The sequence below is a fragment of the Oncorhynchus clarkii genome, chromosome 17, assembly GCF_045791955.1.
Source record: "Oncorhynchus clarkii lewisi isolate Uvic-CL-2024 chromosome 17, UVic_Ocla_1.0, whole genome shotgun sequence".
Classification (NCBI taxonomy): domain Eukaryota; kingdom Metazoa; phylum Chordata; class Actinopteri; order Salmoniformes; family Salmonidae; genus Oncorhynchus; species Oncorhynchus clarkii.
The window spans coordinates 44,000,049-44,027,580 of record NC_092163.1 but is presented as its reverse complement, the minus strand read 5'-3'; the positions used below and the strand labels follow the sequence as shown (position 1 = coordinate 44,027,580).

Here is a 27,532-nt window from a genome sequence, read left to right as displayed (position 1 = left end):
TCATGGCACAAGGTTTGATAAGTTTATTGATATTGGCATCAAATCCTATCACAGTATTTTACAGTGTTTCTACTATATATGTATTTCCACAATCCCTTCTCGTTAACCATCAATTTTCACAATTTTCAATTTTTTTTCACAATTTTCACAAATGTCATTCTTCACAAAGTCTTAAGAAATTACATAGTAGTAGAAAAAACTATAAAGGTATATGATTATTAAACCCACCCAAAGATAAAATGTTTCTTCAAAAAAATTGTTTGTTCACTTGTATATACAGACTCAGTTAACCAACAGGGACTAATAGCATAAATGTCCTGTTTTTGTTTCCACCATGTTGTGTGACAGGTGTTTGATCCATTCATCCATTACTCTGCCACGACCACAGTCCTGGTTAATTAAAGGACAAGTGCAAAGGTCCATATTTTGTGCCGGACCTTACTCAATATGTTTTCTCCTCATTTTGACATGCGTCAGAAAGATTGACCTGCAATTCTATTAATTCAGGGTTTTCTGGGCCAAACAGAATGACCGCATCTCTTTTTTCACACCAAGACTTCCCATAACCAGTGCTTCTACGTCTCATCAGCTCTCATACAGGAAATAGTGTGTGTTTTGGAAACACCCACATCTCCCTCCCAAGAAAAAGGCATGGGGTGGATTATGTTCTGTACTATACTTTTCTAAGCCTCTCAGGCCAAGTGAAGGGTCACATAAGTCTCTGTTACCCAACGGGAAGTATTTGTATTGTTTATGTCAGGACCTTGAGTGACTGCCTGGACCTGCTTATCTCTAGTCCTATAGGGATGGTAGCTGAGAGAGGGGGCCAGTGTCTCTACAGGGGGCCAGTGTCTCTGTCTAGCAGGTTGTGGCCCCAGGCTGGTATCTCTGTGTCCCCCAGGGGTCTGTCCTGCTCTGACTGCTTGGCCAGGAGGGAATTCTTCTGGGCCTTGGTCATGGGGAGATCCTTTGACGGCGTGGTGAGGATGGACAGTCTCTGAGGAATCAATAAAGAGGACAGAGGAGCATTTCAAAGAGAGACCACCAAAGGACTGAGACATAAAATAACTGGTGATGTTTGCAGAGCGTTGATTGTTTGACTTCTTTTCTTAGTTGGTAGAAGAAACATCATCATCAGTGTGTTTGGGGAGTAAATGGGGTTTGGGTAATGGATCTGATCATTGTATAAATAGAGACATAACTAGCGATAACAACACAAATGGTACCTGCCAACTTTTAAAATATCTGAAGTTTGGAATTGATAGTGAGAAATTAACCATGGTCTCTCATGACCATTGCTCCATCTTTGGAGAATGTACTCAAAGACTTAGCCTCTATCGCCAACCTATGTAACTAGCTATAGCTAGGCTACCTAAGATATATTGCTTGAATTTGTTGCTTTTGGACCACTTTGAGATGCTTTTCTGTTTTGAAACTCTAGTGCTTGACTTGGGCTGAGACAGTTGCCGGCACTCATGTTTGGTGCCGGTATTGTTTACAATTAGGTGCAGGAGCTCCACAATACTTTTGAGTTAATATTTGTTGTGGAAATGTCCTCTATTTAGCAAATCATGAGAGCAAACCACACACAAGTCAGAGTTAGTTATCACAAAGTCCATCTTTAATTATATGAGCTCTATCACAACCCTGTGACTCAGATCAATTAAGTGTCTATCAATGAATTCTCTGAGAGCCCCTTACACATTGCAACTAATATCCTTTATAGCAAAGACACACATAGCCAGACAGCATAGGCATAATTTATCGTTCAGCTTTGTCTCCTAAACTATGTTATTTTCTCAAACTCAGAACCATAAACCAATCCTCCATATCAACAGGCATATATCAAATCCATCCTATCTTGACAAGATCACAGAGACACACTGACTGGCACACAGACATTGTGGAGCCAAGAGATACACGCTTGACCTCTCCCCTCTCTCCTGCCCAAGTAACTTAGTCTAGAGACAAGGGAAATCTGTTTGATAAATGGCATGCTGCTAGTAAGGTAACTGATTTCAACTCTCTCCGGGAGTTAATCTTGTTGGAAGAGTTTAAAAATTGCTTACCCGAACGCATTGTAGTTTATCTAAACGAACAGAAAGTATCCTCCCTGGCAGAAGCGTCTGTGTTGGCAGACGAGTTTGTGTTGACGCACAAGAGTGTGTTTTCGGCTCAAACTGAGAGTAGAACCACTGAGTTTCCTACCTTTAGCCCTAGTCGGCCAGCAGTAGTATATCAAGCACGGCAGTAGAATGAGCGTTCCTGTTTCTATTGTCATAAAGTGGGACATATGATCAATGATTGCTTCATGCTTAAACGCAAACAAGGGATGCCTCTTCGTGCCAAGCCACCAACCGGTGTTGCTCTAATTCGTACGGTTGTGAGGTCTGCAACAAAACAGGTGCCTCAGGGTAACTGTAGTTTGAAAGTCTCAGTCCCCGACCGCAGTTATGAACCATTCATTTCCGAGGGGTTTGTGTCCCTAACGAATGACAAAGCGTCTCAGCGTCCGGTTAAAATCCTTCGAGATACTGGTGCGGCGCAGTCGTTTATATTGTCTGATGTGTTGCCCTTATCTGACGATACATACTGTGGTTCCAGTGTGTTAGTGCAGGGTATTGAAATGGGTTTAGTCCCAGTGCCATTGCACTTTGTGAAAGTACACTCTGAGTTAATCAGTGGAATATTCAGAGTGGGGGTACGTCCTAAGTGGCCAGTGAAAGGTGTGACCTTTATAATGGGTAACAATATTGCCGGAGGAAAGGTAGTACCTGTATTGGAAGTATTGGATAAAAGTGACCACTCTCTCTCGAATGAGTTGGCACAGAGTTATCCACATGTGTTCCCCGCTTGTGCTGTCACTCGTGCTCAGGCACTACAAGAGGGTGACGTGATAGATTTGTTGAACACTGTTCTGTTCAAAGAGGATGATCAAGAGGATGGATTGTGTGATACCTCTGAGAAGCTGATCACCTCTGACAAACAGCCCAGGAAAGAATCAAAGAACGTTGAACTTATTGCTGATGCAATACAGTTACCAGTCACTCGTGAGCAGCTGATTGCTAACCAAAAGGTTGACAACAAACTTGCTAAATGTTTTTCTAGTGTTGTCTCGTTAGAAGAGGTGAAGAAGAAGAATGTGGCTTACTTCATTGATGGTAATCTCCTCATGCGTAAATGGAAATCCCATGTTGACGCGGGTGGAGATTGGAATGCTGTTTACCAAATAGTGATTCCTACAGCCTTTCGACAAAATGTGTTATCCCTTGCTCATGATCACCAGTGGTCTGGTCATTTAGGAATTACAAAGACGTATGATCGGATCCTTCGACATTTCTTTTGGCCTGGTTTAAAACAAGATGTGGCACAGTTCTGTCGGACATGCCACACCTGTCAGATAACAGGAAAACCAAATCAGGTTATTCCTCCCGCTCCTCTTTGTCCAATACCTGTCATAGGTGAACCATTTGAGCATGTGGTGGTTGATTGTGTCGGACCGTTACCGAAGACAAAATCGGGTAACCAGTTTTTGTCTTGTGTCTAATGATTTTTGTATGTTTTGCAAGGTTGTTTGCTTTGTTGTGAGTATTAATTGTAATACTGTGATCGCAATCCCCCCTAGGGTTGCTCTTTTAAGGGTGGGAGTGTTACGGATACAAGTATCCTGTGTGTGTATCCTGTGTGTGTTTCTTTTCTCTCCGTCTCCCCTCACAGGTGAAAATCATCACTCCCCAATCAGTCAACAATCCAATCAACAATCAGAAGACACACCTCCTCCTGTTTCCTACCCTATCACAGTTCCTTCCCCATGGTTTAAAAACCCCATCATTTGTTTGCTCTGGAGCTCAATCTCTTTGTAAATGCCATGTTGGTAGATCTCTGTTCTTCATAGATGGCAGTAGCTCAATCTCTTTGTAAATGCCATGTTTGTAGATCTCTGTTTTTCGACTCTCTCTCTTTGTGTCTTAAACCTCTCCTTTTGTTGGAGCACCTCCAAATCACTTTGTCATCTCCTGTGAGTATTGTTTTGGTTATGGTGTTTGTTTGTTGCTGGTGGGAAAAGGGGGAAACCAAGACAAGTCGCCCATGGGCATACACTACCCGTAGGTAAACTTTGTTAAAACACACTAGTTAGAACTGGGCGGACCACCCACTGTATTTTTGGTTAGTTAGTTAGCTGTTGTTAAAGTAGGCTAGTCTAGCTTAGGGGTGTTTTGAATACTTATTGTTTCTTTCCTTGGGTCCAGCTCAGCCCCTTTTCCTGCTCCCCCCATTACCGTGTGTTTATCAAATAAACCTTGAGTTTGACGGTAGATTTCAGTTGTCGTGGTTATTACGTTCACACTTTTACTTTGTCACAATTATAATTTGCATGAGTTATGTTACGCGTCTCATTACCATCCCCCCTAGACTGTCGGGCCAAAAGGGATTCGTAACAACATAGAACAGATACTGCAACCCCGCCACAGTATTATACAAACACATTCTGATGAGAAGTAACTTACAAACATATGATGAATATAAAACATCTTACCTATGTTACCAACTAATTCTGATTATTCCCCAACATATTCTATAAGAGGAACAGGAGCTCAAGCTGTTAAACATTTTAGTTGCTGGTACTCAGCTCCGGAGAGCTCCTGCCCAAGTCAAGCAATGTGAAACTCTACAGAAACATAATAAATGATGTCCCTATTTACCTGTCGCAGTGTACCAGGAGTGACGCTCACGATGTAAACCATCCATAGAGGAACCATGAGGGTGGAGGAGAGAGTGAACCACCAGCCAAGGGCGGAACCCCACCAAGGATACTGAAAGGTGTTGTTGAACTTCAGCGGGGCTAACTTTATCAAGGAGAAGACAAATGTAACCTAGAACAAAAGATATGGATGGAGGTTGTAAAATAAACATTAAAGAACACAATGTATTTTCTGATAGCATTGTACTAATTATAACATATTAGGGTAACAGTGAGGGTTGAGTGAGGACAGAGATGAACAAGATAAGGTTAAGATCAATGTTATAGTTTCTCCAGTACGTTTAGGTCAGGCTTCTGGTGGAGCATTTATAATGGTCTAATAAAAAGCATGAGCTGGCGCACATCCAATATGTTCCCCCTGTTGATGATGCTTATCAGGCATTATAGTTGAAACAAAAGATTACATGTAACAAACATTTAATGAAATTGGAACAATTAAAAATACATTACTAGTAATAAGTTTGGACACACCTAATCATTCAAGGTTTTTTCTTAATTTTTTTTACCAATGTCTACATTGTAGAATAACAGTGAAGACATAAACAACTATGAAATAACACACATGGATTCAAGTAGTAACCAAAAAAGTGTTTAACAAATCAATTTATTTTAGATTCTTCAAAGTAGTAATTTGCCTTGATGACAGCTTTGCACACTCTTGGCATTCTCTCAACCAGCTTCATGAGGTACAGTAGTCACCTGGAATGCATTTCAATTATAAGGTGTGCCTTGTTAAAAGTTAATATGTTGAATTAAAGCGTTTGAGCCAATCAGTTGTGTTGTGACAAGGTAGGGGTGGTATACAGAAGATAGCCCTACTTGGTAAAGACCACGTCCATACAATAGCAAGAACAGCTCAAATAAGCAAATAGAAATGACAGTCCATCATTACTTCAAGACATGAAGGTCAGACAATGCAGAACATTTAAAGAACATTGAAAGTTTCTTAAAATGCAGTTGCAAAAACAATGCAGTTGCAGAAAAGTGCTATGATGAAACTGGCTCTCATGAGGACCTCCACAGGAAAGGAAGACCCAGAGTTACCACTGCTGCAGAGGACAAGTTCATTAGAGTTAACTGCCCCTCAGATTGCAGCCCAAATAAATGCTTCACAGAGTTCAATTAACAGACACATCTCATCAACTGTTCAGAGGAGACTGTGTGAATCAGGCCTTTATGGTCAAATTGCTGCAAAGAAACCACTACTGAAGGACACCAATAATAAGAAGAGACTTGATTGGGCCAAGAAGCACGAGCAATGGACATTAGACCAGTGGAAATCTGTCCTTTGGTCTGATGAGTCCAAATTTGAGATTTTTGTTTCCAACCGCCGTGTCTTTCTGAGATGCAGAGTAGGTGAATGGATGATCTCCGCATGTGTGGTTCCCACCGTGAAGCATGGAGGACGAGGTGTGATGGTGTGGGGGGTGTGGGCTTGGAAAAGCATTCCTCATGAAGCTGGTTGAGAGAATGCCTAGAGTGTGCAAAGCTGTCATCAAGGCAAAGGGTGCTATTTGAAGAATCTAAGATCAAAAATATATTAGGATTTGTTTTACACTTTTTTGGTTACTACGTGATTCCTTGTGTTTTTTTATTGTCGTGAGGTCTTCACTCTTATTCTACAATGTAGAAAATAGTAAAAAGAAAGAAAAACCCTTGAATGATGAGATGTGTTCCAACTTTTGAGTGCTACTGTATATGTGAAATTAAATTAAACAGTAATGTATGTTAATGTTAATCCTATGCTAGTGCTAATGATAACAATAGCCTAATATATTCAATGTAAATGTCGTGTTTACTATAACTTTTATTGGACAAATAACAAATTAATTTGCTGTTGACAGTGGGGTGTAAATAAATAAAACTTACAGTGCAGATGACTGGAGTGAAATACTTCAAACAGTACTTCAGGATGGGTAATGGTCGATAACCGATCATGTCCTCTATATTATCGTACAGACGGTCTGCACCTGTGGAGTAAACATATCAACAGGGACTCAAAATAACAGCAGTCAATAAAAGGGTTTAAAAGTTGGTCTGTCAAATACACAGTTGGTCTGTCAAATACCCAGGTAAACATTCTCAAACCACCAAGTAACAGACAGGTTTAAACAATTACAGATTAGGAAACCTGGACAACAGCTCTAACTAGGGTTCCCCAAACCCGGTCCTGTTCCCCCCACAGCTGATTCAAATAACTAACTCATCATCAAGCTTTTATTATTTGATTCAGTTGTGTAGTACTATGGCAAAAAACAAAACATCCACCCAATGGTGGGCCCCAGGACCGAGTTTAGGAAACACTGGTCTAAGGTACCTGTATTTCTTTGTTTAGAAAATAAGAGCTTATGTTATGGCCATTCTTCTGAAAAAGTGGTGAAAAAAATCAAAGTAATATAAAAAGAGAACCAGTGTCACATATTCTCTCCCTCCGACGCTCATTATTACGCACACCCATCACCATCATTACACGTACCAGCACCTCATCAGACTCACCTGCACATCCTCACCTTTCTGATTACCTTCCCTATATCTGTCACTTCTTTTGGTTCCTTCCCCATTATTGTTTCTGTTCCAGTGTTCATGGCAGTATGCTACCTGTGTTTCTTGTTATGTTTAGTTATTAAATACACTCCCTGAATTTGCTTCCCGACTCCCAGCGTACACTTTACAGAATAACGCCTCACCAAAGGGGAGCATCAGGGAGTATTTTTAGTTTTTTTATGTTGGTCGGTGACGTCGGGTCTGGGTGCCGCTGCCGGCCGAGGATGCCTCAGCTAGCTCGTCAGGCTTCCATGTCTTAGCTGGCTCGCCAGGTTCACAAGACTCGGAAGGCTCGGCAGGCTCCCATAACTCAGCCTGCTCGACAGGTTCCCGTGCCTCAGCAGAGACAACCAGTCCGCTCCTGGTCCATGGGATCGTTCCTTTGGGCAGCGTCCTGCAACTGAAGCTGCGCGTTCTGGGAGGGGGTACTGTCACGTATACCCACTGGCGCTCTAGGTAATCAGGCTGCTCATTATTACACACACCTGTCACCTAGACTTCATTACCTTCCTGACTCCTGAACAGCTAGTCAAAGGGCTACCCAGACCCCTCTTCTACGCTGCTGTTAACTCTAACTACATGTACATATTACCTGAATTACCTCGACTAACCGGTGCCCCCGCACATTGACTCTGTGCCGGTACCCCCTGTATATAGCCTTGGTTGTTATTTTACTGTTGCTGTTTTAATTATTTGTTACTTTTATTTTCTATTTTTACTTATCTATATTTTACTTAACACTTATTTGTATTTGTTTTCTTAACTTCTTAAAGCATTGTGGGTTAAGGGCTTATAAATAAGCATTTCACTGGATTCAGCACATGTAACAAATAACATGTGATTTGATTACCTTACCTACATCTGTCACTCCCTTAGGTTCCTTCCCCAGGTGTTATTGTTTCTGTTCCAGTGTTCATGTCTGTACACTACCCATCTTGTTTTATTCTATGTTCATTTAGTTATTAAATTCACTCCCTGAACTTGCTTCCTGACTCCCAGCGTACATGTTACAACCAGAACCAGAACCAGAAATTGTTCACACCGAGGACTCAGGACTATAAAGTTCTATCTGCAAAATGTATAGTTTTGAGATAATGAGTATTTTTCCAAGTCCCAGATCTCAGAACTGTTTGGTGATGTACTCCTGTTTTCAAGTATATCGCCTTACTTACATACAACTATTTGTTATTGACAACCCAGCATTGTGTGATTGGATTGCATATAGAACCTTAAAGCACCAAGAAAAAAGGTGTTTGCATAGATAGAACTTCCCATTTTTCATTTTGTCATTGTAAATGGACTCACATGTAAAGGACCACCTAAAGAGCAACTCTATGTGAATAACTCATTTTTGAACAACATGTCAGAACCTTATAATCCCAAAGTAACGAGATGTTGTTTCACATCAATGTCCAAAGTGGCAATGTGTGCCAGAGGAACAGCTTGGAAACAGAAACATTCTGAGGGAAGCTGACCTGCAATTAGGGTTTCTGTGATTGATTATCTGGGATTGATGGAATGGGGCCATGCTATCCCTGTTATCAGGGATCCTTGGGATGATCCTACTCCATTGAAGTTGACATTTAAAATGGTTAAGGTAAGGGTTAGGGTAAGGGAGGGGTTAAGTTTAAGGTAGGGACATCCCAAGGATCCCTGATAGCACTGACCATATTTTACTATTATGTTTTCATAACACCTACAATGATAGTGGTGACACTTAATAACTTACATGAAAATGCCTTCATAAATGTTTGTAATATAATACAAGGTTTAGATAGCTGGCTAGACTAACTTACCTAGCAAACTCTACCATGGTAGCTGACCCCGACTGACATTGAACAAAAGTGGTTGCGGGCCCTAAGCGACACTGGGAGTAGGCCGGGCTATCTCACCATAAACCCAGCTGATACACACTGACTGTAGTATAGCGAAGAGAAGCAGAGTCATCCCACTGCATGCATAGTAATCAAACAGCTGGAAGATATACAGGCCTCCCTGCAAATAAAGGAGGGGTAGAAAGAAAGTATAAGGTACAGTCTTACTGAGCACAACAATAAGACTATAATCTACCTCCAGAGCCTACAAAACACTCAGACAATGATCGTAGGTGTGTCCAGCAGCCCAATCGCTTACGGAATAAGTGGAATCAACCAACAATTCTGCGGAATGAGGAGGTATGTTGAAACACAGGGATATGTTGAAACAGATCACTTGGGAGGTGCATTATCCATCATGTATCTGGTTACTGTCATGATTGATCTAATAACGATGGCCTTGAAATTCTATATTTTATATCCTATATCCTTATAGAATGATGACTTCAAATGACCTCTCACCTCTGTGACCATGACCAGGCCAATGAAGAAGCTACCCACACTGATGATGAGGAGGAGGATTTTACGCCGATGGCCAACCAGGAAGATGGAGGGATACATGTCTGAGATAGCTGTCACCAAAGCATCCAGAGCTACAAACTGAAGGAGAGATGATGGGGAAGTTCAGTGGAAACTCTGTACTTTTAAATACTAGCTACTCTTTCACAGTTTCACATCCATTAGTTTAGTGATGATTGTAGCAACTATTGGCTATGGTAGGTTATGTAATTATCCTTCACTAAGGAAATATTCCGTAGGCCTTCAGAACCACACTAACACACCTCACTGTCTAAACCCAGTAGGATTATCATGATGAAGAAGAAGATGGCCCAAAGCTGTGGTAATGGCATCATGGCCACGGCACGAGGGTAGGCGATGAATGCCAGGCCAGGACCTGTATGCAGCAATACAGGTAAACTCATTACTGAACTCTCAGGGGCAGAGGGAATAGTTAGATCCTTGAAATGCTAAGACACCTGTCTTGTAACAAACCAGAACTTACAAGGGTATGTTAATTTGCTTGTTTGTGCATTGGTACATTTGTTTATTCATGAATTAATTAATTCATTCATTCGTATCTCACTGATGCAGCACTTACCTGATTCGGCCACTGTTGAGATGTCTGTCCCTTGTTCATAAGCCATGAAGCCCAGAACAGAGAAGATCGCAAAACCGGCCACAAAGCTGGTTCCACTGTTCAACAGGCACAGGTACACACAGTCCCTAAAAAGACATTCACGTCCCTGTTAGTCACAACACGAAGGCATCCAAATGACCTACAAAATGTAGATCATCACACTTTCCAGATACCCTACCATTTCTTCAACCCAACCTCCAAAGAATTATGTGCACGGGACGTTTTTGCAGGCAAGAGAAAACGTTCTGCCTGCACATTTTATCTAGCAAGACACATTTACTATTTGTGTACACACAGTGGGTATAACAAGTATTTGATACACTGCTGATTTTGCAGGTTTTCCTACTTAAAAAGCATGTAGAGGTCTGTAATTTTTATCATAGGTACACTTCAACTGTGAGAGACGGAATCTAAAACACAAATCCAGAAAATCACATTGTATGATTTTTAAGTAATTCTTTTGCATTTTATTGCATGACATAAGTATTTGATCACCTAACAACCAGTAAGAATTCCGGCTCTCACAGACATTTTTCTTTAAGAACCCCTCCTGTTCTCCACTCATTACCTGTATTAACTGCACCTGTTTGAACTCGTTAACTGTATAAAAGACACACACTCAATCAAACAGACTCCAACCTCTCCACAATGTCCAAGACCAGGGAGCTGTGTAAGGACATCAGGGATAAAATTGTAGATCTGCACAAGGCTGCTTGGTGAGAAGGCAACAACTGTTGGCGCAATTATTAGAAAACGGAAGAAGTTCAAGATGACGGTCAATCACCCTCAGTCTGGGGCTCCATGCAAGATCTCACCTCGTGGGGCATCAATGATCATGAGGAAGGTGGGGGATCAGCCCAGAACTATACGGTAGGACCTGGTCAATGACCTGAAGAGAGGTGGGACCACAGTCTCAAAGAAAACCATTAATAACACACTACGCCGTCATGGATTAAAATCCTGCAGCGCACGCAAGGTCCACCTGCTAAAGCCAGTGTATATCCAGGCCCGTCTGAAGTTTGCCAATGACCATCTGGATGATCCAGAGGAGGAATGGGAGAAAGTCATGTGGTCTAATGAGACAAAAATAGAGTTTTATATACTCCACTCGCCGTGTTTGGAGGAAGACGAAGGATGACGAAGGACGAAGGATGAGTACAACCCCAAGAACACCATCCCAACCATGAAGCATGGAGGTGGAAACATCATTCTTTGGGGATGCTTTTCTGCAAAGGGGACAGGACGACTGCACCGTATTGAGGGGAGGATGGATGGGGCCATGTATCGTGAGATCTTGGCCAACAACCTCCTTCCCTCAGTAAGAGCATTGAAGATGGGTCGTGGCTGGGTCTTCCAGCATGACAACGACCCGAAACACACAGCCAGGGCAACTAAGGAGTGGCTCCGTAAGAAGCATCTCAAGGTCCTGGAGTGGCCTAGCCAGTCTCCAGACCTGAACCCAATAGAACATCTTTGGAGGGAGCTGAAAGTCCGTATTGCCCAGCGAGAGCCCCGAAACCTGAAGGATCTGGAGAAGGTCTGTATGCAGGAGTGGGCCAAAATCCCTGCTGCAGTGTGTGCAAACCTGGTCAAGAACTACAGGAAAAGTTTTATCTCTGTAATTGCAAACAAAGGTTTCTGTACCAAATATTAAGTTCTGCTTTTCTGATGTATCAAATACTTATGTCATACAATAAAATGCAAAGAAATTACTTAAAAATCATACATTGTGATTTTCTGGATTTTTGTTTTAGATTCCGTCTCTCACAGTTGAAGTGTACCTATGATAAACATTACAAACCTCTACATGCTTTGTAATTAGGAAAACCTGCAAAATCGGCAGTGTATCAAATACTTGTTCTCCCCACTGTAATTCTTCCACTCACTTGTAACAGTTGTTTTCATATTTGTTGTAGCTGCCAAGAGCAGTCAGGCAGCCGAGGCAGATAGCATAAGAAAATAAGATTTGTGTTCCAGCATCCATCCACACCTGTGAGACACACCAGAGAGCGACACAATAGTCTTCATATTTTCACAATTCTTATACACTTGTCTCATCCCAGGGTGTTTGAGGCAAATTCAAATGATACCTATTTTGACCTTGTACAGTGGCAAGAAAAAGTAAGTGAACCCTTTGGAATTACCTGGATTTCTGCATAAATTGGCCATAAAATTTGATCTGATCTTCATCTAAGTCACAACAATAGACAAACATAGTGTGCTTAAACTAATAATTCACAAATTATTGTTTTTTTCTTGTCTATATTGAAAACAGAATTTAAAAATTCACAGTGTAGGTCTGAAAAAGTATATGAACCCCTAGGCTAATGAGTTCTCCAAAGGTGAATGGGAATCAGGAGTCAGCTAACCTTGTGTCCAATCAATGAGACTAGATTGGAGATGTTGGTTCGAGCTGCCTTTCCCTATAAAAAACTGTCGCAAAATTTGAGTTTGCTGTTCACAAGAAGTATTGCCTGATGTGAACCATGCCTCAAACATCAAGAGATCTCAGAAGACCTAAGATTAAGAATTGTTGACTTGCAAAAAGCTGGAAAGGGTTACAAAAGTATCTCTGAAAGCCTTGATGTTCATAAGTCCACAGTAAGATATATTGTCTGCAAATGGAGAAAGTTCATTACTTTGCTACTCTCCCTAGGAGTGGCCATTCTGCAAAAATGACTGCAAGAGCACAGCGCAGAATGATCAATGAGCTTAAGAAGAATCCTAGAGTGTCAACTAAAGACTTACAGAAATCTCTACTGGCAGCACTACTGGCAAAATATTCTGTGGACAGATGAAACTACAGTTGAGTTGTTTGGAAGGAACACACAACACTACATGTGGAGAAAAAAAGGCACAGCACACCAACATCAAAACCTCATTCCAACTGTAAAGTATGGTGGAGGGAGCATCATCGTTTGGGGCTGCTTTGCTGCCTCGGGACCTGGAAAGCTTGCTATTGTCGACGGAAAAATGAATTCCCAAGTTTATAAAGACATTTTGTATGAGAATGTAAGGCTATCTGTCCGCCAATTGAAGCTCAACAGAAGTTGGGTGATGCAACAGGACAACGACCCAAAACAAAGAAGTAAATCAACAACAAAATGGCTTCAACAGAGAAAATACGCCTTCTGGAGTGGCCCAGTCAGAGTCCTGACCTCAACCCGATTGAGATGCTGTGGCATGACCTCAAGAGAGCAGTTCACATCAGACATTCCAAGAATATTGCTGAACAGAAACAGATTTGTAAAGAGGAATGGTCAAAAATTCCTCCTGACCGTTGTGCATGTCTGATCCGCAACTACAGAAAAAGTTTGGTTGAGGCTATTGTTGCCACATGAGTATAAACCAGTTATTAAATCCGAGGGTTCACATACTTTTCCCACCCTGCAGTGTGAATGTTTACACGGTGTGTTCAATACAGACATGGAAACGTATAGTTGTTTGTGTGTTTAGTGTAAGCAGACTGTGTTTGTCTATTGTTGTGACCTAGATGATGTTCAGATCAAATTTAATGACCAATTTATGCAGAAATCCAGGTATTTCCAAAGGTTCACATACTTTTTCTTGCCACTGTAACTATAATAAGTCAACAGGAAATGCATTTGCTTTGAAAATCAGACTATTTTCTTTTATCAGATGCTCTTTTTAAATAAATCCGATGCTCTTAAAACCACAAACTGTTCCACCAAGGGAGTTATGTCTCTTGGGCCATTGGTAATGGTTGCTGCCCTCGGTCATGTTGACCAGCATTCAAACACCGGCAGAAACATTACCATCTATCCCGCACAAATCACTACAGTATGCACTGATAGTTTTTGTTACACCTGAACACAAATTATACAGTAAAGTGTGTTCCTACCTGTGGGTCAGTGAGGCGGGCTGGGTCTGGGTAGAGGTAGAACTTGATACCATCTATTGCCCCCGGCAGTGTGAGTCCACGGACCAGCAACACCACCAGCATCAGATAGGGGAAGGTGGCAGTTAAGTAGACCACCTGAGGGGAGGGGGACCAGACCAGCATTACTTTCACTCAGTCTATGGCTCATCTTAACAACTCTATAGCATTCATGGTGTCATCAGGTTGAATGGCAGAGTCCCCCTTTACCTTCCCAGTAGACTTCACTCCTTTCCAGACACAGAAGTAACAGAGAATCCATGACAGTAGAAGACACAGAGCCAGCTCCCAGCGAACACTGCCTAGATTGCTTGGACTGTCTGTGAGATTCAAAACTCTTCTCCTGAAAATCAAATTTTGAGTTACAATCCCACCACTTGCTTTTCACCATTCTCTCTGCGCCTCCTAAGGCACATAGCCATGATTTCCATCTATAAGGACTTAATAAGGAGTTGATAAATTTGAATGATTTTGTGTACTCACTCCCAGAACTCTCTCACTGGTGATGTTGCGTTTCCTGCTACTGTCCAATTTAGATGTCCCACTACTCTTCTGTCAAACTCCATGCAAGTTGCTGGTTAGGAGGAAATTACACAATAACAAGCATGTCTCAGAACTCTCTGAATCTTTCCTGGATAAGGAGACATTTACAAAAATACAACTAACTTGTCAAAAACAGAATATCTCAGTTTGAAGTAGTGTCCATACATTTAAGATACGTTCTATATTTTGGGCATAACAAAGTTATGTCACCATCAACATGTCTACACACTGAAGTTAACCTGGTCTCAGATATGTTTGTGCTCTTTGCAATGCCAACTCCATTGCTATCCTTGTCAATCCAAACAGGTTTGCTATGACAATGAATGACAAGCAGTTGGTATGACAGCACAAGCAGACTGGCACTCAGGCTACACTGAAGTACATACCTGTGTTCCAGCTGTTTCTACAACTGGCCCAGGGGAGCTCAGAGCTGAATGAGGAGAAGAGGTAGAAGAAGGCCCAGGCTAGAATGATGATGTAATAGATGTCTGAATATAGAACCACCACCTGACTACCATAACCCAGTCCTGAGGAGGAAGATGAGGAGGAAGAGGAAGAGATTTTACAGACAAACATGGAGACTCCTTTCAATGCCATCAACCCTGATTAATGAAGGATGGTGCCATTCCAACAAGACAGACATTTGTGAATGTTTGAACACAAGACAAGTGTCCTGAATGCACGTGTCATGTCACATTAAGGACTGTCACTTATTCTATCATGAAATAGCTAATGAATTAGTGTGAGCATTCGGTATACTGTTGATGTTTAATCCAAGCTTCATCCAATAACTTGAGTGAAATGTCTTGTTACTTTAACCCCTTTTTCATTTTTGAAGTTAAAACAGGTCAGAAACAGACCAGTCATCGCCCCCAAGCAATCTAAAATGTGTCCTTATATTGTTTCAAACTGGTGAAGCAATGTGATTCAAATCATGGTGGATTGTCTTTTACAAATGCAATAGTGTGATATCATTTACAGAAGGAAAAGCCTGCATGTACTGTGCATATATTGTACCTATTATGGCTAATTGTCTGGCCCTATATGTCACCCTCAACCAGCACATTCTTGACAAAGAATCCAGACAGAAACCTTCACTTTATGTGCTGAATACCAATTTAAATCATATTGACATTGCTTTGGATTACAATGCTACTTTCTCAAGTTTTGATATTGCAGCTAGGAGTTTTCCCGAGCACAAATACAATAAACAGACCAAGTTTGGTCTACAGTCCCTCTGAATGTTATATTTTCTTTTGGAACAGTTTATAGTACTATCAAATCTTTACTTATCAGGTTTTCACGTCTATTTCCACAATATGGCATTTACATTAGGAAGTAAATGCCATCAATTGTCAGAAAAACACTGACAATTTAATTCCTAAAATGGATGCAATACGTACAACAAGACCCCGTGGCCACATTCATATAGCATACCAGTGGGATTTTTTTTATTTAACTAGGCAAGTCATTTAAGAAAAAAATCTTAATTACAATGATGGCCTCGGAACACTGGTTTAATAACTGCCTTGTTCAGGGGCAGAACGACAGATATTTATTTACCTTGTCAGCTCGGGGATTAGTTCTAGCAACCTTTCGTTTACTGGCCCAATGCTCTAACCACTAGGTTACCTGCCATCCCATGGATGGCTGATCTAGGTTCATATTAGCCTTTTAGATCATAATGAGTAAGCTTATATGGACAGAGGGGGCCTGATTCTAAATCAGTAGGCTTACTCATTGATGCTTATAAAAAATGAGCTCTGACATTTACCTTCAAACAGGGGGCAGATCTTCCTCCAGCAGGTGATGCTGCCCTGCGTGGTGTACTGGCCCAAGGAGGTCTCCAGGAGAAAGAGTGGAATGCCACAGGTGAACAGAAAGAGCACATAAGGGATGAAGAACACCCCTTACGAACAACACAAGTTAAACCACAATTAAACATATGGCCCAAGACCATAACTTAATGTTTCACTTCACTTGATTATTTTTTCACTGGACACATTTTCTTTCCCCCGAAGCCATCTTATTATTATTCCCAACCTTCAGCTCCATTCAACCCCACCCATCTATCTCTTAACACCATCCATATTGGATTTCTATTTGCCATATATTTTTCAACTGTCCTGTGATGCTTCACAAAGTACTGAACCTTTCTATTCTCAGAGTTTCGACAGATCGTAAATTAAAGATAACATTTTTTGCTAAAATTATTGATCGATTGACTATGACTTTTCAAATCCCTGAGTATTGTTATCTGCAGCGTTAGATCGAGGTAAATGTTGCAATTCTTCTGCCATTCTTGGACCTGTGACCAAAAAAGAGCTACATCTGGACAGTATCAAAATAAATGATCTGATGACTGCCTCCTCGCAGCAAAATCTGCAGAGCTGGGAAGATTGCATCCCCCATAAATATATATATATATATATATATATAACATTCTATTCATTGCAATAATTTTGCATAGTAATTTAAATTGAGAAATTAGAAGTTTTGAATCCGGTGTCATTTTGCGTGTCATTTCATAAACCATGTGCCTTGGAATAGGTACATCGAAAATCTCTTCCCAACTATTTTGCAATTTATATGGCACAGCTGTCAATTTTCTGGTCCTTAAATGAAACAGGTATATATTTTCATTTATCACAATTTTCTTTAACCAATTTTGGTCTTTAAGGCAGGGCCGACAGACAAGTTCCTTACTTTATGCCCCTTCCACTTGCCTCTTCCATTTTTGTGGTAATGCTGCAATTACTTGGTTGTAATTTTGGGTAGAGTAGACATTTACATATGTCTGTGTTAGCTGCATGTGTGACATAACTCCACCAGTCCTATTTATGATATCATTTACAAATATGGTCATTTAAAAAAGAAATGTATCGAAAAATACAATTTTTTTTAATCAATTATTATATTAGAGTTTAACCACAGGAACGCAAATATTTGTTTATGTAGCTGACGGACTTAGCTACCACCTGAAGTGTTGTGCGTCCATTTGGCATGTAAGTGTTAGGGATATTATCATGGGGTTTCTGGGACACGTTCAGTAGCCTAACATCATTGAACATTGCAGATAGAAAGGCCATGAATAGAGTCGACCTGATTCCTAATTCTACATGTCAGAGAGGCACGTTTTCTCCATAGCATATTTCTATCAGAGTGTAACAAAATGTTGTACAGTAGTGATGTGCATATCAGTATAGAGATTCTGGAAGCACCTAGAAGGTTTTGGTGCCTTTTGTGCACCAAGGCATGCACTGTTGTTTTTATTATAGTGCCCACCTGATAACATCTAGCCCTAGTGTGTAAATATCCCTATAATATTATAGCAACCACTGACATGTTTATATCAGGCCATGATTGCACATCTTTTAATGATTATTCCATTACCGTCTTGTAATTGTGTGATTTCAATATTATCCTAAGATATGAAAAGAACAACCCTGTACTGTCTCCACCACAATGAAGTTAAATGACGTGACTAGCTCTTTTGCATTGATAATGTAAAAGACAAAGGCTCACCTTGCCATATATTTAATGTGTGTTTAATTGTATGACCATGTAAAGATGTGATGTGAGACTCACCTCCTCCATTTTTGTAGCACAGATATGGGAACCTCCATACATTCCCCAAGCCTATGATCTGTCCGGCCACAGCCAGGAGGAACTCCAGCTTGCTGGACCACTGTCCCCTTGTCTGGGTGCTTGGCACAGGGACAGGATGGACCAGACCCATCTCCTGCTGGGAAAGCATATTGAACCTCAAATTGGGATCATTATGCTTTTCCAAAACACTGAGGAAGACAAAGACAAAGTTGGTTTTATGCGGTGAACACACGTTAATCTAACATAGTCTGTGTGTTATGAAGACAGTATAAGGACACACATATGACCAGCTACATACAGTGCCTTGCAAAAGTATTCACCCTCCTTGGCGTTTTTCCTATTAACTTGCATTTACAACCTGTTTTAAATTGTTTTTATTTGGATTTCATGTAATAGACATACACAAAATAGTCCAAATTGGTGAAAGGAAATTTAAAAAATAACTTATATTTTTTAACTATAAAGTGGTGGGTGCATATGCATTCAACCCATTTGCTATGAAGCCCGTTAATAAGATCTGGTGCAACCAATTACCTTCAGAAGTCACATATTAGTTAAATAAAGTCCATTTGTGTGCAATCTAACTGTCACATGATCTGTCACATGATCTCAGTATATATACACCTGTTCTGAAAGGCCCTAGAATCTGCAACACCACAAAGCAAGGGGTGCCACCAAGCAAGCAGCACCTTGAAGACCAAGGAGCTCTCCAAAAAGGTCAGGGACAGAGTTGTGGAGAAGTACAGACCAGGACTGGGTTATAAAAAAATATCAAAAACTTTGAACATCCCACAGTGCACCATTAAATCCATTATTAAAAAATAGGTGAACATGGCACCACAACAAGTCTGCCAAGAAAGGGCCGCCCACCAGCACTCACGGACCAGGCAAGGAGGGCATTAATCAGAGAGGCAACAAAGAGACCAAAGATAACCCTGAAGGAGCTGCAAAGCTCCACAGCGGAGATTGAATTATCTGGCCAGAAAAAAGCTGTTGCATAAAGAAAACGAGAATCAAACATTCTTTTTTGCCAAAAGGCATGTGGGAGACTCCCCAAACATATGGAAGAAGGTACTCTGGTCAGATGAGACAAAAATGTACCTTTTTGGCCATCAAGGAATGTCTGGTGCAAACCCAACACCTATCATCACCCCGATAACACAATCCCCACAGTGAAGCATGGTGGTGTTTGCTGACCGACTAAATGGGTTTTAATGTTGTACAGCAAGCTTTGGCCCATCTAGTCAAGCAGCATGATAAGTGGGGGAGTATCATAGATTTGAAGTGCAGTTTTGTCACCTCTGTACTCAAACAATTTCGGATATATCAGAAATTAGCTAGGTCGAATTTGGTTATTTGAGTTAACTTTTTCTCTTGCTTTTTAAAAGAGAAGTTGGAATCAAGTATGATGCCAAGGTGATACAACCTGGAGCTTCTCCCCTGACACATAGACATCTGTCTCAGTGGCATCAGTTGCCTTCTTTGTGAGGAACATGCAGACAGTTTTTTCACTTTGTAACCTGGACCATTACAGTAGTGAGTTCTTGTGCAGCTTGCTGTTTGCTCTTTGCATGCACATATATCGCTGTATCATCTGCATACGTTTGAACTTCAGACCCAGTACAGACAGAAGGCAGATCATTAATGTACCGTATTGATCCTTGGGCGGCAGTGTGGCAGTTAGCCTAGTGAAGGTAAAAATCTGTTATTCTGCTCCTGAGCAAAGCAGTTAACCGCGTGTTCCCCAGGCACCGAAGACGTGTATGTCGATTAAGGAAGCCCCCACACCTCTCTGATTCAGAGGGGTTGAGTTAAATGCGGAAGACACATTTCAGTTGAATACATTTAGTTGGACAACTGACTAGGTATCCCCCTTTCCCCTGGGGCAAGCCCACATCATAACTAAGAGTTGGCGACAGTTCGTTTTGACTATTACGCTGATGAGACAGCACCAACTTTTTGAAGGATCTAGATTTGTTAAACAAGAGGTTTATATTTTTACTGAAAGATGCAACAGGTTGAAATGATTAGATTACTGAAAAGGGGTTACAGGTTTGTTAATTGTTTATTTTAGATGCCAATTCCACTTAATGAAACACTATACTATGTGATGTGTTTTGAGTAGGATTCTTCCTTCTTGGACTTGTAAAGTCCCCTACAGTATGTATGTTAAGGGAGACTTTTTAATAGATGCCTGGGATCAAATATTACTGATTCCTTACGCTGAGAAATTGACTACATTTGCGACAGAACAAAAAGTATTACATTTATTAAGGATACCAGGATACTGTTATATGGTTGTGGAAAAGAGAGACCAGTCATATAATACAGTGAATATTTAGAGATACATGCTAAATTAAGCGCACATAAACGTTGGGGTACATTAAAACAAACAATTAATGATTTGAGGGAGTACAATGGACGTATCATTATCATAAACATTTGGGTTACTGATTATGATATTAGTATAGTGAATGCTAATTAAATTTTGAAATTTTGTTCTGGGAGAATGGGGGTTTCATTGTCTCTCTTTGGAATGTTTCCCGAGACTATGGTCTTGGGGAGAGCAGTGAGTGAAATTGAGGCCGTAAACTACCAAATTAATTAACATTTTTGTTTGTTTTTACCTTAAGATTTTCAAATACACACACACAACACACTTCTCATGACTATTTGTTGGTGTTTTTAAAATACTATGTTTGATTCATTGTGAGTGTTCTATTTAATTTGGGTTTAGTGAGTTTTCCATTTGTATCGCGCTAAGGTATCTTAAAGGGGAACACACACACATGGAATTTTATGAAGTTTTTATTTTCTGAGTTTTAATTGAACACGTGAATTATTTTATAAGACATACACTGGAAACTTACTGGAAACCTGGGACACGAAATGTATGAAATACTTGACTGTTTTTATTAATTTGTCTAATATAGTAAGAAACACTTATTGGAAGGGTTTGTATGACCTCTGACCTCTGTCCTGACTTTCCAGTGTGGTTTGATCACCCTCATTGGAAAGCAATTTGGATAATGACACTTAAGGTAATTTGTAATACTGATTTGAAGGTCATTTGTAATATTAATAATTATGATGACATTTATAGTTCTTAGCCATATTTGTGATTTGGACCAAAGTGAAGAAGGAGAGGGTGTTGCCTTTGACTAAGGGTAGGCTGTCTTAAGTCTTTTTTCCTATGACCATATGGGTACAAATATTTTCTTTATGGAGTTATTAAGGGTAGTGATTCTAGTTCGATTTTTTAATTTGAAATTATTTTGTTTTATTTTTAACCAGTAGTAGTGTTTTTTATACACATTACTCACATTGGGAGTTATGTGTCAAAATGGGGGAGGTAACAGTCATCTGAGGTTTTGGATTGAAGTTTACACGCCTTGAGTGATATGTAGGAGTGTATTGCGTGATATGTGAAGGAGTGTATTTTTGTGTTGTTTGTTCTGTTCTGTTTTGATACAAATCTCATCAGATTAGGACTGCTGGATTGTTGGGATTTCTCCCAATGGTTTATAGGTCTAATTTCCTGATCCTGTGGCTCTGCGATGAAGTTGACAGTGTGATGGGGAGTATAAGCCCATTTGAAAAAATACATGTTTCAATAAAACGTGTTGTTATTCTCTTTGACATATGTTTAGACATTAGTATTTCGAATAATTGGTAAAAGTAATAATTTATCATATAGTCAATGCTTGTCTGGATTTCCTGAATCAAATATGAACTGAACTAAACTGTTGTTCTGAACTGAATGCTTTTTAAAACGGAAGGATTGATTTGAGTTTAATATGTTAATAATTATACGAGTGAAGCAATTAATTTATTATGGATTGATTGTTTTTGATTGCTGTTATGAACTAAAGATATTGACAATATTCTCAGCATGCCCTGGTGAATAGAGAGGAGAACAGATCCGGAGAGTGAAACTGATCCTAATCTATTTGATCTATAGGCATTGCCTTATAAATAGTGGAATCATGATGCTTGTCTTGGGTCATGTTCATTAGGCACCAACGGAATAATGTTTTACTTAAACCAGGAGTTACGACCTGGATTTGTCCAACAAGATATGCTAATTTTAGTTTCTCGGATGGACATATTTTGTTCCCACCATGCAGATCCATTGGAGTGTGATAAATAACTAAGGCTTATTTTATTAAACTCCATTGTTGCATGCACTGCATTAAGCATTTAATATTCGATTTCCACTGTCTATGAAGATATAGCCTTGAATCGTACAAACTGTATGCATCTTTTGTTTTTCTTCATGGGTTTGTGCAGGTGACTGTGTATCATGACCTACCCAGACAAAATCTTAGAATACTTAGAATAAGTGTTGGAGGATGAAATGGAAGAGAGTGCTAAGTTTCTCGGGAGGTGGCTGAGCCAGTGCTATAGCAGCCGGTCACGTGCAGCAACTCATGCAATGAATTATTGCTTTTATGCTTCTTGTTTTATGAAGAATGTTGGCATTTTTTCATCTGAATTAATGTTTTTAAATCTTGTAGTTTTATTTTTAAGTTGAGAGGACTCCCAAAATGGGGGAATGTGAGAGCAAAATTGTAAGATTATGTTATAATACTGTAATTGCATCAAATGGTTGTTTTATGCAGCAGAATAGAAGGTTTGTAATAACTATATTGTGTCTGTGTGAACTGAAAGTGGGCCTCTGGGAGATTTAACACTGACAGGAGATTCACAATGTCTTTGGGCGATACCGCATTCCAGAGCATGAGTTAATGTTTCTGTTCTATAGGGTAGCGGGGAGAGATGGCTCGGGGCCAGACCCTGGTTTCTACAGAATGAGAATAGTTTTTACAGCAGATACTGTCTGCTGTGAATTCTAAGTACCTTTCATACAAACATTTACCTTGTGACCCATTCCATACATCTGTTGTTTGTAATGTGGACTGAAGTTGGTGTATCTTGGCTATAAAAGACCTTTGCACCTTTATCTCGAGGCTCTCAACGAATTTGTCGACCAGACATTATTATCATAGAGCACTCAATCGATTCACTTTATATGTGTGTGTTGTATTGACTTGCACCTTTTTAAATAAGTTAATAAAGATTTAGTTTAAATACAACTCTGACTTGTGTGACAATTTTGTCCCTCCTCATTTGATAGAAAAGAAATTAACCACCACAACTGTCAAGAAAAATAGAATAGAGGGAAAAAGGGAAGGTCTAGTACAGCAAAACATGAGCCCCTTTCTTCCATGCATTGGATACATCTGCATTGCTTGCTGTTTGGGGTTTTAGGCAGGGTTTCTGGATAGCATTTTGTGGCATATGCTGATGTAAAAAGGGCATGATAAATAAATTAGATTTTATAGGTCCATTGTTCATGTCTCTGTCTAATATTTTAGCTTACTGTCATGTTTCTTTTTTTCTGTTAAGGTTTGTAGCTTTAATTATGAAAATAATATCTACCTCAACAACCAGTAATTCTGCTTTCAAATCGAAAGAAAGCGATAAGAGGACTTCTACGTTTATTAGACTTGCACAAAACAGGAAGACATTGCTGCTCTCACTGGCACTGCTGAGCCTCCAGCCTTTGGCCTTCATTCCGTGCCTATAACAAGTGCTACTGACTGCAGATAGAGAGAGAGAGAGAGAGAGAGACAGTGAGAGAGAAAGAGAAAGAGAGAAAGCTACAGTACCACTGTCTGAAGCCTCATGTCTGTCTCTGTCTCTCTATACAACCAGGGAGATGTCTAGGTGTTATCACAGCCCCCACCTGCCAAGTCTGCTAGATTTCAAATACAAACAGTGATAAACAGTCTAAAAATGTTTCTTGGTAGAAATGGAGGAGACTAGAAAGCGAGAGAGAGAGAGAGAGAGTACCTTAAAACTTCTTCAGGGTCGGTGGGTCCCCTGCGGGACATTGAGCAAACGTAGCCTAATGCGATTAGCATGATACACAATTTTGAACAGAAATGCAATGGTTCATTGGATCAGTCTAAAACTTTGCACATACACTGCTGCCATCTAGTGGCCCAAATCTGAATTGCAGCTGGGCTGGAATAATACATCATGGCCTTTCTCTTGTATTTCAAATATGATGGTATAAATAAAATACAAAAGAACGGTTGTTTTTGTCTTTGTATTATCTTTTACCAGATCTATTGTGTTATTCTCCGACATTCCGTTCACATTTCCACAAACTTCAAAGTGTTTCCTTTCAAATGGCACCAAGAATATGCACATCTTTGCTTCAGTTACAGGCAGTTTTGGGTTTGTCATTTTTGGCGAAAATTGAAAAAAGTGTTCGTTCCTGAAGATGTTTTAAGGATGAAGTCTGTTGTAGTAGTCCACTTCTCCATTAAGGAAGACTTGTTCTGGTCCCTTTCATTGGAAGCAAACCTAGACCCTGCGTTTCTCCCTGTCAAATGCCCTTCCCAGAACTAACCCATGTGGATAGTTTGGAGTGTGTGTGTGTTCATGTGCCTGTGTGTGTGTGTGGCGGAGCTATTAGCTCTGGCTCCTTCATTGAGGGGAAGAGGAGGATATTTGCTCTGTGAAAGCGACAGCAGCAGGCAGGCTTTTTCTTTAACCTTTATTTAACAAGGCAAGTCAGTTAAGAACACATTCTTATTTACAATGACAGCCTACCAGGGAACAGTTGGTTAACTGCCCTGTTCAGGGGCAGGGGCAGAAGGACAGATTTTTACCTTGTTAGCTCTGGGATTCGATCCAGCAACCTTTCGGTAACCACGAGGCTACCTGCTGCCCAAAAATTGAATGCTGAAGGGGCATAGATTTGTGGAATGTGAACAAATGAACTCTCTGCATTATGACTTTACAATGGATAGAGGATAGAGAAGTGACAGAACACGAGCACTTAAATGAATTGGAAAGGGGGGCATAATACATCTAATGTAGAGTTCTTGCAAAACTATTGAAATGTAATGGAGAGTGATAATGTTACATCTAGTTTGACAAATATATATTTTTTATTACCTCATACCAAAGTCCACTGATTTCAACAGTCTAAAATATGCTGTATATTATGCAGTATTTCAACATATCTGCATGATCAACAATTGCTAGTTTGATGGACTGTGCCTAATGACTGTGGATGGAATCTAAAACTTCAGCCAATTAAATATGATTTAAATAAAAGCATTCTGTCAAGGCCTCTTTAAGGCCCATAGTGTGATTCCATATGTGCTATTTCATAGTTTTGATGTCTTCACTATTATTCTACAATGTAGAAAATAGTCAAAATAAAGAAAAACCCTTGAATGAGTACAGTAGGTGTGTCCAAACTATATTTTACAGCACATAAATGACCAGCCATTTACTAAGAAATAACATGTTAATGACACAGTAATTATGTTAAAGTAGTGTACACACATCCAGTGACCTTCAGGTGAGGGTCACGTCAAGAAAATCTGTTACATTTTACATTACAGTGTAAGTACGGTATAATAATGAGTAATTACAATACTGTTGCACTGTACTTACAGGAATAATTCCACTGTAATAAGGGCACTGTAATATAAAGTGTTACCAAAACATCTAGCTCAAAGAAAATAATGAAATCTGTAGTGCTCACCATTCTCCACGCTTTGTAGATGAGCAGTATTCTTCAAGCATTTCCTCTGGATGCCTCTCAACTTCATTCACAACCTATTTTTATGACTTGAATGTTGCACTATATTTGCCTATGTGGAACTTACTGTATGGCAGAGCTCTCTGAAAAGACAAAACTGAGAAAGATGCTCCTTTATTCTAAATGTTGAAACCTCTTAAGGATCCGCCCCTTTTTTCAAAATGTTCTTGTTGAATAACAGTGAAGATATCAAAACTATGAAATAACACATATGGAATCACATATGGAATTTCTGTTTAGGAACTCTGTTGAAACAGAGATATCTTTAATTAAAGGAGATATTCTGGGACGAGTTACCCAGGGTAGGGGTTTCTGTTGAAGCAAAGAAGAGGCTATGGGATGACATGACTTGGTTTCACTGTGTGTGAATTTTCACTTTGTGAAGTAGACCTTATCTTAGTGACAAGGAGGTTTCTTCTGTGTGTGGAGGAAAATTCACTGTGTGAGTTTTCACTGTGTGTGAAAAAGACCTTGTCATAGTGACAAGGAGGGCTCTACTGTGTGTGGAGAAAAACCTGTTTTATAACAGAGGTATTCCTGTGTAAATGTGCTTTATTTGGCAAAGTACTAAATTAATATTAATTGATATGCCATGGTTTGCAATCGTCAGATGTAAATGCATGAACTACAGTATTTGATTCCAGGAAAAGCTCCTGAGATAGAAGCAAGAAAATATTCCTGCAAGTTTGCAAAATTTGACCAATGGAGCCATAGGAGAATTGGATATACTTGGGAAATAATTGTTTACGTGCATACAACACATACAGTATTTCCCACTATACAAAATGTTGTATGGGTACAGAATTTTGCCTGCTCGACCTGACTGGACCGGTGAAGGTAATGTTGAATAAGTTGGTCAGGGACATTCTGGAACAGGTACCGCTCTGGCACAAGGTATTAGGCGTTCCCATAAAAGGCACATTGAGTGAAGCTTTATTAGCAGAATGTAGAAATAAGTTACAGGACTTTGAAGAAACCAAAAAAGGCAAGGCAAGTAGAATAGACTGGGAGGATTTTAGGAAAGTGGGAAAGAGAATTAGAGAATAGGGCAGACAAGAAAATGTAAGGAAAAATGGTGAAGGATGATAAGAAGAGAAGGACAAACAGGGATGATGATAATGACTTTCCACCTTTCTATCCAATGCATGTATCCAATGCACCAGCACCTGCCCTGGTTGTCCAACAGCACCCCGCTCAGCTGCCTCCCCCGACGCAGCTTTACCCCCAACAAGACCTGATACGACTGTAGGACCAACAGACCCCTCGGAGGCAGCCCCAGAGCAGTAGGAATCCGTTCTACACAATGCCTACAATGACTCTCGTTTAACTGGACAGAGGACAGACTTTATCAGACCCAGCTGGCTGCACTGGCTGTTGGCTGGCTGTTCTTGAAAATTTCCCAGTCCTGACCCTGATCCTGCCCGCCGTCCTGTACCTGCCTGACTCTGATTTGGATTAGGACCATTTCCTGTCTTGACTTACCTTTTGCCTGCCCATTGTACTATAATAAACTCTGAGGCTCGTACTATCCGCCTCT

The 27,532-nt window shown here is 40.2% G+C and overlaps 1 protein-coding gene across 2 annotated transcripts; it reads right to left on the bottom strand.

Moving 5' to 3' along the window:
* On the bottom strand, positions 1-26,080 carry LOC139370891 (sodium- and chloride-dependent GABA transporter 2-like). Of its 2 annotated transcripts, none has more exons than XM_071110753.1 (15): positions 25,939-26,080; positions 18,348-18,556; positions 16,534-16,668; positions 15,146-15,286; positions 14,700-14,790; positions 14,427-14,559; positions 14,181-14,315; positions 12,205-12,308; positions 10,280-10,404; positions 9,963-10,075; positions 9,643-9,780; positions 9,199-9,301; positions 6,632-6,732; positions 4,704-4,874; positions 1-997 (listed from the first exon to the last, which is right to left on the bottom strand). In XM_071110753.1, exons 1-15 carry the CDS (start codon positions 25,977-25,979, stop codon positions 836-838), a joined length of 1,902 nt encoding a protein of 633 aa, XP_070966854.1. In that variant the 5' UTR covers positions 25,980-26,080; the 3' UTR covers positions 1-835. The 2 variants fall into 2 exon arrangements, with proteins under 2 accessions (XP_070966854.1, XP_070966855.1); XM_071110754.1 differs by having other exon boundaries at positions 16,534-16,603; positions 25,939-26,075.
* Between the last annotated feature and the right edge of the window lie 1,452 nt (positions 26,081-27,532).